The sequence below is a fragment of the Emydura macquarii genome, unplaced genomic scaffold (genome assembly GCF_026122565.2).
Source record: "Emydura macquarii macquarii isolate MOO-44397 ecotype Brisbane River unplaced genomic scaffold, CSIRO-AGI_Emac_v2 contig_3517, whole genome shotgun sequence".
In the NCBI taxonomy this organism is placed as follows: domain Eukaryota; kingdom Metazoa; phylum Chordata; order Testudines; family Chelidae; genus Emydura; species Emydura macquarii.
Window position 1 is genome coordinate 166806 of NW_027133654.1, and position 9661 is coordinate 176466.

At 41.9% G+C, this 9661-nt stretch overlaps 1 protein-coding gene across 1 annotated transcript; it reads left to right on the plus strand.

Moving 5' to 3' along the window:
* The first annotated feature begins 5737 nt into the window (after positions 1-5737).
* Positions 5738-8987, plus strand: MAP1LC3C (microtubule associated protein 1 light chain 3 gamma). Its single transcript, XM_067535874.1, has 4 exons — positions 5738-5871; positions 5958-6013; positions 6176-6282; positions 7462-8987. Exons 1-4 carry the CDS (start codon positions 5814-5816, stop codon positions 7664-7666), a joined length of 426 nt encoding a protein of 141 aa, XP_067391975.1. The 5' UTR covers positions 5738-5813; the 3' UTR covers positions 7667-8987.
* The last annotated feature ends 674 nt before the right edge of the window (positions 8988-9661 follow it).

The following is a 9661-nucleotide window of genomic DNA, read 5'->3' on the forward strand; positions in this document are numbered from 1 at the left end:
GTTTCCTTAATGGGCCATTAAGCAGGCTAGTGCTGCAGCCATCCTGTCTAGAGTGTCGCCCAGAAACACAGCAAAAGCTGAAATACAGATACATCAAACATATCCATAATTTCCAATACACACATAACACGAACAAACATTATCATCTTACTTTGCAAATCATAACCTAACAGTACCTGACATGGCATCTCTCTCATGAATTGTATGATTTTGACATATTGATGTTAAATATCATCATAAATGGTCCCCCTAATCCAGCCAGAGTCACATACCTAAATTTCTTTTGCTGGCTCAGAACTGAGCCACAACAGACTCTTCGCCCCCCAAGACCAATGAGATCCAAGACCTCTGGTCAACTCCAAGCTGGAGCACATTTGGGCCATGCAGTCGCCATAAGCAGTTAAGCTACAAAGCTCTCTCCAAGCGGTCTAAACTGAAACTTGAAATTCAAAATTTCCCAGGGCTTGAGGAGAGGAGCTATTTTCTGTGTACATGGCCACGTTACAGCAGAGCGCGGCTATCCAGAGCGGTCACAACGGGGAATTATGGGATACCTCCCAGAGGCCAACAGCATCGATTTACATTGCACTTTGCCTACACTCACACAAATTCAACTCATGGAATTCAAATTCAGCACTATATCACTTGCAGAGGTGGTTTTATTAGGTCAACTTTTACTGCTCTTTAAATTGATGGAACTTACGTGCCAGTGGAGACTCATACTTTAGGGGGTCGACGCAAGCAGCGTTACATCCACGTCCATTGCCAATGTAGACCAGGCCTCAGTCACATAAGCCTGTCTGACTCCATCCAGGAGAGGGCAGTTGGACACATGTTGATCATGTTTATACTACTGGTTGACAGTGTGGTGTAAGTTTTCTTTGGTAGTTTTTCAGAAAGCCTTCTCAGAAGTATCTGACCTCTCCCTTCTTAAGCATCCTGCTTCATGTTTCTCTTGTACTTTTGCAACAGAGCAACTGTGAAAACTCTGGAAACTTGATTCTAACATGAAAGCCTCTGCAAGCACCACAAGTCTGTGTTAGCTAGCCCTCTCATGCTCAAAAGAACTCCTGCCGACAGCACCTTTATACTCTGAGACAAGTCCCTTTATACCCGCAAGTGGAATGGAGGCCAGCTGGAGCATTTCCTATTTCCCCCCATCCCTCCATTAACTTATTTCCTGCCAGACTGTATGCAAGCATGTGACTAGAGATCCGAAACCTTGTGATCATTTCATTACTTACGTGCACAGTGGAGACATCAGAGTTCATTTACGCAACAGCAAACACAGGACTGTCAGGAGTGGCTGTAAATGTGCCTGTCAGTGAACTGGAGCAGATAAGCACTCAAAATTCAAGACGCTGCTATAACCCCCAACTGTGATGTACAAGTAGCTTTAGAGTTTATTTAATACATCTATGTACTTATATGGCCCACATCACTGTGGTTTCTGAGTATCACCCACTTACTTAAAAATAGAAAGAGTAAATCGCTCTCCTCTTCTCCAGTGCCTAGGAGAAACAGCACTGTGAGTTTATAACTTGAGTGTTCAAGAAAGAAGAACTTACAGAAGGAAAGCTAAGTAAAAGGAAGGAGTGTTGCATTTAGTGCTGAAAGCAATTAATTCTATACTCATTATCTGTCAGAGGAGTTAGTTCCATAACCTAGGCCCAGCTTCCGGGAAAGTTCTTTATGCTACTACACAAGTCACCCCTGCTGGTCAACAATGTAACTGTTCCACTGAAATCATCAGCATGGAAAGGAAGAAGAACTCTCAAGAAGCTAGGGCCAACCCCTTGGAGGGCTTTGAATGCATGGAGGGAGTCTATCATGAGGGTCACTACGGGGGCAGTTCCTTGTCACTCATCCAGGGATTAGCTCATGACCAATCTGATACCCCCCTCCTTCAGTTTCTCAGCCCATAGTCTTATTCAGGAGTCAGATTACACCCACTTCTTGGCTCACTCTGCCAAGTAGATCATTATAGTCCTCCTCTGCTGGAGTTTCAAAGTCCTACTAGAAAAACTGTCTTAGACAGTCTGCTGAGCCATTATCCAGGCTGCACAACTTCCCCCATGGATAGTAGGGAAACCCAATTCCACCCACTACACCAGATTCCAACCCAGGGATCCTACAAGCAGTAACTAAGGTCTACACTGTTCCAAACCTTGATACATTTTTCCTAGGTTATTTCATACTTCATCTCAATCACACGCCTCCTCTGCCTACTTCTAGGTATACCTTTCCTTCAGGAACCTTTTCTTTTCCCCTCATTTCCCCCTGTCTAGCGCCATACCCAGCAAGCAACTAGAGACCCTCTAAGCTACAGCCCCTTCTTACACCATACCTCTTAGTTTTATAGCAGTTTAGCTTGCCCCTTGTCCAGCTGGGCTCCATCATCAGTTGAAAGCATGTCAGCCCTGACTCTCCTCCAGGTGCAGCCTGTCACAGGGTTAATTGGCCTTTTCTCTATACTCAGGCCTTTGTGGAGTAGGCACCCATCACAAAGCCCTTGATCTGAACCCTGCATTTAGTGGGAGCTGCACAAACAGTAGAGCACTAAAGTGATATGTTCCTGTGACGTGTTGCTAATCCCGAACAGGCTGAAATGACATCTTTAAAAGGGTAGCTGAGGTACTGTGTGTCAGTTCCTGCTCTCAGTTACATGGTTCTACTCCCATAAAAACTGAATGAGACAAAAAAGGTTCCCTAAGAGTAAGGTGTAAAGTCAGGGCATGAGAAGTCAGGACTGACCACCCCAAAGATTAATCCTGAGCTCACATCTTACAAAAATATTTGGGATTTATTGCAAATGGAGTCTGTGCTTCTTAGTCCAAAGCCTAGGCTTAATTCAACTGTCTGGACAGCCCTAGTGTTTGATAGCTAAATACCTCAGACACTAGCTTCTGTGCATAGTGACAGGACAGCTGACTATTCCGGAGTAGATAATTTATTGGCTAATGTAGGATCTATTGACCTAAATGGCAAAAGAATGGAGCTCTATTAGGCAGATGCAGGGGTCTGCTGGATCCTGGGCATGGGTCAGGGTCTTTGTTTGTAAGCTTGGGGCAAAGATCTTGTCTTCTCTGTTCCCTTCTGCAATAAACACAGGCTGTCAGACCAGGAAGCTGGTGCTGTGACAAAAGCCCTAGCTGAGGAATTCATTTGCAGATTTGGAGCCCTTTAAAGTATGGACCAGCACTAGTGCAAATCCAAAGCATTCAGACATCATGAGTCAGGCACCTAAAAATCATGAGATTGTCTTAAAATCATGAGCTTTTTTTGGTAACTAATTTGCATTTGCCTTCTTTCTGAGCCTTTAGGTTGCACTTGGGACACATTTTCAAAGCTTTTCTCTGTAACAATGAGGACTAGAAACTTACTTTTATTTTAAATGAAAGCCAAGATTCTCCCATATTCATATGACTCCACAAGCTGGGTGTTTAATCATAACAGAAAATATTGCAAGACTGGTAATAAAACACTGAGAGCTGGCAGAGCAGAAACTTTGAATCTCTCCTATTCAAACAACCATGTATGGCTTAGTAATTAATAAACCTTGAACAACCCTATGTTCCCCCCAGTCTGATAAGCTGAATAGAATTCTAACTATCATGCCTATGGAGGTTGTGGAATCTCCATCATTAGAGATTTTTAATACCTGGTTAGACAAACACCTGTCAGAGATAGTCTAGATAATGCTTGGTCCTGCCTTAAGTGCAGGGGATTGACTTAGAAGACTTGTGAGGTCCCAGTCCTATGATTCTATGTTATCACTGTTTATGTAACACAATCAGAGTAGCTGGGTTTAGTCACAGCCATTCACTAGTATGGCTTGTAGAAAGAGCAATCAGTCTTCTATTGACTTTACTTTTTTACCAAGTCATATTTAGTTGAGAAACTATCTTGACAGCTGTAGTAGTTATAAGGATACAAGCAATGTAAGTGGCTGAGAGTTTGTCTGACTATAATCAGCAGGTAGACAGAACTGAAATCTATTTGGAAGCTGTAAAAAAAAACCCAGAACACCATGTTAGTGTTTCTGGGAGACAAAAGCAAGATTCTAGTTTCAAAGTCACCTTCCACAATTATTCAGAAAGTGAGCCAGTGTGGTTACAGGAGAGTGTGAAAAAGATGTGCCCTTTTTCAAAATGAAGGCAATAATTTTAAGGGCCACTTGTAAGCATTAAGAAGCTAACTGACAACTTGGAGGCAGAACTCTGTGAAAGAAGAAAGCAGTTGGGCCATAGAGTACGATAAGTTAGAGATTCTCTTATGGATACCTGGAGTCCCTGTACAGAGCATTATGTTGTGTCACAGGCAAAGAGTAAAACATATATCTTTCAGTTTGAATGACTTTTTATTTAGATTAAAGAAGTTGCTGGTAGAGCTGGGAACAAACCCCACCGTTCTGGTTCCCAGGCCAATGCTTTTACCATAAGACCATCCTTTCTCTCTGGAAAAAGAAATGCATAGATAAAAGATGAGAGATACAGAACTATGGTATTTAATTTTTTTCCATTGCGTAACACTCAATTCAACACTTAACTTTACTAACCTAAATATTTAGTTACATCCTAATAGGCACAGTCTTTGGGGCAAAATGCCCTTTGACACCAATAGAAAATTGACATTTTGTCCTTGATTTTGTAGCCCCAGTCTCCAATAGCCTCTTTAATTAAAAATATAATTCACGCCCCCCCCTCCTGTTTCATGCTCATCATCAGTACCCTAAAATGTGCAATATATCAGTAGCAAACAGCCCTGTTTTTCTCTTGCTATGTTTAGTCATCCCTGTGCCTGATTGAAAATGTGGCAGCTGGGTTAAGCAATGAAATATGTCTGATGCATCCAGCTCAGTAGGTTACTAAAACATTGCACTGTGGTTAGTCTTATTTAATTCAAAATGGATGAAGTCACCCATGCAGACAGCTAGCACGAGGCTTGTGCACCACCTACATCTTACTTAAGATAGGACCTTCGGCTCAGATCTTCAAAGGTATTTAGACTCCTGACTTTCACTGATTTCAGTTTCCACGGAAATCAATGGCAGTTAAGAGCCTAAATACCTCTGAAATACCTTGGTGCCCAGGCCTCTACAAAGGATTGATTAACCCCTCCTTTCACCCGAAGAGACTAAGCAAGCCGACCCAGCACTTCGTTCACACTGCAGTTTGCTACAGGGATAGCATGCTGTGATAACACCAGCGTGATGCACACAGCAAACCCCAGCTCTGCCCCCATCTTATTCTGGCAGGGTTTGGGGGTGCTGGGGAAGCATCATACTTAGCCCCCCGAGGAACTGTCTGCGGCTGTTCTCTGGTAATCCCTTCTAGGCAACATGTTTTTATGGGTCTAGTAAGGAGTCAGAAGCAGCCCTCCTCAAATGGAATGGATTCTGCAACAACGTAGGGACCCTTGAAGAATAGTGGGATCCAAAGATCTTCTGACACATAAGGTGTGAAACAAATAATGAGAAATAAAATGTGTCAGGATGTCCTTCTGGGGCCATGGTGTGCACTGTATTGTGCAGATACTGAACACAAGCAGAAATCCTCTGCACTCTCTCTGTGCGATAGGCAGACCTCCACCATTCCCTGGTACCTAAACTAGCTTCAGCCAGGTTGAACCCACCCCTGCTGCGTGTGTGGGAGAAGTGGGGGTGGGGTAAGGGAATAATATGATGTCACAACCAGGCCTTTATAAGGCTCAGCTTTACAACTCTCTCACAGTTTGAATTCAGCTGTGGTAGAGGACTGAGAGCTGCTTGTTTTATTGTTAAGCCTTTGGAACTAAGTCTTCTAGTAAAAAAGATGCAAAGTCTGCATAGCAGCCAATCTGTCAGACCTTTTAAACTAAGAAAGAGTTTTGGTAAATCATCTGGGTATTGTATATTGCTAAATTGTACTGGAGACTGAGGAATGCATGTGTATAATATTTGTTTTTCTTTTGCACAGCAACTAGACTGGAAGAAGTAGCTGGAATTCGGGCAAAGTTCCCAACAAAAGTCCCGGTAAATATATCTCTATTTTGTTTGCTATATTAGTTGAGCCTTTTCTTAAGTAAGTTTAAAGCTCAGCCATTGAAATCTTCTTTTCTTTTAAAAAGAAAACAAAAACAAACACCAAACACTTTCTGTTGCTTTAAAAGTGATCTTTTTACTCTTTAAAATCAGGTAATTGTTGAAAGATATCAGAAAGAAAAATATCTTCCTCTACTGGACAAAACAAAATTTCTTGTTCCTCAGGAACTGACTATGACACAGTTTATAACTATCATTAGGTATGTAGCAAACCTTTAACTAGCAATTAACACTGCATAAATATGGCTGTATAAATATGCTCTGATGCTGTGGCTTGCAAGATCTGGAATCTAGATGTTAATTTGTATCGTGTTCTCTAGCCCTCCATAAAACTGAACCTTTCTTGATTAAATGCTTTGTGTGGGAACAGAAGCATAGAGATCTTCTGGTTAGTGGCTTTCTTTTTGCATGCATGACTGGGGGGGAACCTACAATGTATTCTCTCTTTTTAAGATAAGCTTTCTTTCCAAACCTGTTCAGAGCTCATTGTGAAACTAGTGACTTCATAGAAGCACAAAGTTTGTCTATGAGCCTAAGTAAATAGGGTTTCTGTCTGATTCATGTCCTACTTCTCTCTCTGATGAGAACTTAAAGTAATCAGGACTCTGAGATTCTAGTCCCAACACTGCTACTGATTTGTTATTATGAACCTGAGCAGACACTGATAGAAGTGTCTCAGGTATAGGTGGTGTGAAGCTTAATGCTTCTGAAGTGCTCTGAGATCCTTGGCTGAAAAGTTCAATAAGGAAGAAGTTCTCTACCAAAGAAGTTTGTAGGCAACGTTCTTTAAAAGAATAAAGCATGGAAAAAAGCCTATGATCTCTAGAGTACAATGGCTTCCATTAAGTACAAAGGGGTTGTGGGTGGGGCAGGCCTGTCTTCAGAGCTGAGCACCTCTGAAAACAACTAGTCTCTCTCAAAAACCTGAGTGAAGCCTTGAATGTCTCTGTAAATAGTGTCTTTAAACCTTTTATCTTTCATCATATGTAAAACAGTGCTGAAGAAACCTCTGCTTTAGTATTTAGCAACTGTAATTGGGTAAACAAAGCACTGATTTCAGAGCTTTTCTGCTTCAAGCAGTTGACTTGGGAGACTTACATCAGACTCTCCAGTTCTTTTATGTAGCTGGATTTGACAATAAAACTAGATTTAAATCTACCTACATGGTTTCCTACTGAAGTGGGGATGTTAAACCATACTGATTTATACTTCAGAGATGAGCCATAGTGTTTTGTAAGGTGATAAATGTGTTATCACAACTGCAGTATCTCATTCCATTAGTCAATGTGGTTAAAACATGCAATGCGAAAAAAGTAGCCTGCAAAAGCAGCTTGTATGTTGGAAAATAATCCTTGGTTTCTCCTTTTCCCTAAATCTAGAAGCAGAATGGCCCTAAATGCTACACAAGCTTTCTACCTGCTGGTGAACAACAAGAGTCTGGCCAGTCTGTCTCTGACACTGGCTGAAGTATACAGGGACTACAAAGATGAAGATGGCTTTGTATATATGACATATGCTTCCCAGGAGATGTTTGGATGTCTCTCTCCCACTGGGAAATTTAGGGAATGTCTTCTAAAAACATAAGTGCATGTCTGGTTGCTGCAGCTAGTCAGCTGTTCATGCCAGTGACTTCACGATCAGAGATGCTCTTTCTAGTATGGGCTCTTCAATACTGTACTGGGGCTAATGGCCCAGATGTTGGCAGGACCAATTAATGCAGAAGTGGTGGTACTCTGTTCCTAGATAAGTAACGTGGAGATATATATTTTATATTTGAAAAGACACTAGTGGGTTTTTTGAACTGCACCGTCAGAATCTTTTTGTAAAGTCAGTGTTTATGTAACTGCTTTTTAAGGGAACTCTAAAGCCTGAACTTAACAGATTTGAATAAAGATACTTTTAAGGTTTAACGTCAGCATCGATCTGGAGGAAATATGTAGATGTCTCCTAGAAAAATGTCTTGGAATACACCTGAAGCATAGGAACAGCATTAGCTTTAAAGAGTGACTTGATCTGAGAGATTGTGCATACGTTCTTTCAATATGGTGGAGTAACTTACTTTTATGCTACAAATTCCTGATTTAGATGGCATAGCACCACATATGAAACAGAGCATATTGATTATACAGATTAGTTGGCTGTTTATGGAAATGTTCCTGGGGCATTACATTAAGGGCAAAGCTACTGTATGATCTAATAAACAGGTGAACTCAGCTGCTAGTCTACGTGACTCTCTCTATAAAATGCCAATTACATGCCCAAAAGGTGATATTAAGCAGACAGTGCCTTTTTCATGAGTGTCCCTACAGCTGTAGAAAGTGCTGCAATAGTAGTCTTTATCTTGAGGTTAAGCTATTCTGCTTTTTGAACTCTGCTCTAGGCTGAGTAGGCAGTTTTGTTGTATGTTGGAACATACTAGGTGAGGCCTTTTTAAATGGGAACACTTGCATATCTCCCCATCATGCCATATCATAAGCTATAAGAAGATTGGAACTCAAAGGTACACTTAATTAGTCAAATAAGTCTGAATACACCGGTGGTGTCTTGTGGGTGGGTGGCAAGGCTACCCCTTGCCTTTCTGTAAAAACTAGTAAAATGACCCCCATTTTCAAAGGTGGTGCTTTAAAATCCATTTGACTAAACGGGTGCTTGTGAGATCTGTTGGTAATAAACCCCCAAGGGCGGTGGTTAGATGTGCTACAATATAGATTTAGGAAATGTATTTGAAGTCTCTCTGCCCCTGTGTTGGGTGGGGGACGATGGCATAACTGTAGCCAAACTAGCTACATCCTTTGTGTCAGTTGTGAAGAGCAACAGTTCCTATGCTACCCACAACCTATTGCAATGTTCCCTTCATGTGTAGAAACCTCCATCGGGGTGGTACTGCAACCAGTTTGCTATGGCACAGAGAGAGGCTTGCTACAAGAGACTAGCAACAAGAGAATTGCGGTAGAAATGGTAGAGGTTTTGATTTCATTCAAATAACAATTGGGGGAGGGTGGGGTCTCTGCCCTGGTGTTCCTTGTTCACTGATGCAGGTTCAAATTCTGCATGATTAATACTGCTGCCCTAGCCTGCAACTTGATAGCTACCTGGCTGAAATGTTACCAGCTCAAAAAGTACGGGGAGTTTCAAAGAAATTATTGAACCAACTGGCTCATGGACAACAGCAATATACACTAGAGTACATATTACCTACGCCCTGGATGTTGCTGGCTCCTATTGTCCTACAAGGACTGTCTTCCCCATATGCTCCTAAAGGCACTGTGGAAGTAAGTTCAAATTGTGCTCAAGCAGCTATTTGTTACAAGCCCTGCAGGAGCTAGGAAGGCACCTTTTGGCAGACATAACACAGAACAGTCCTGCTCTGCTGCAAAACTCACTGGGGTGGGCAGGGATGAAAGGAGGGCTTACAGCATCCAAAATGTTTGCACCTTCTAGCCTGTCTTTTAGAAGCTTGGCTCACCTGATTTTTTGGTCTCCCTGTCTTGTGTGTGATAGTTGGCATGGAAAGAGGGAAATAATTATATTACAGTGGCAGCATGTTCTCTTTAGGCTGTCGCATGCTGGCAGGAGTGT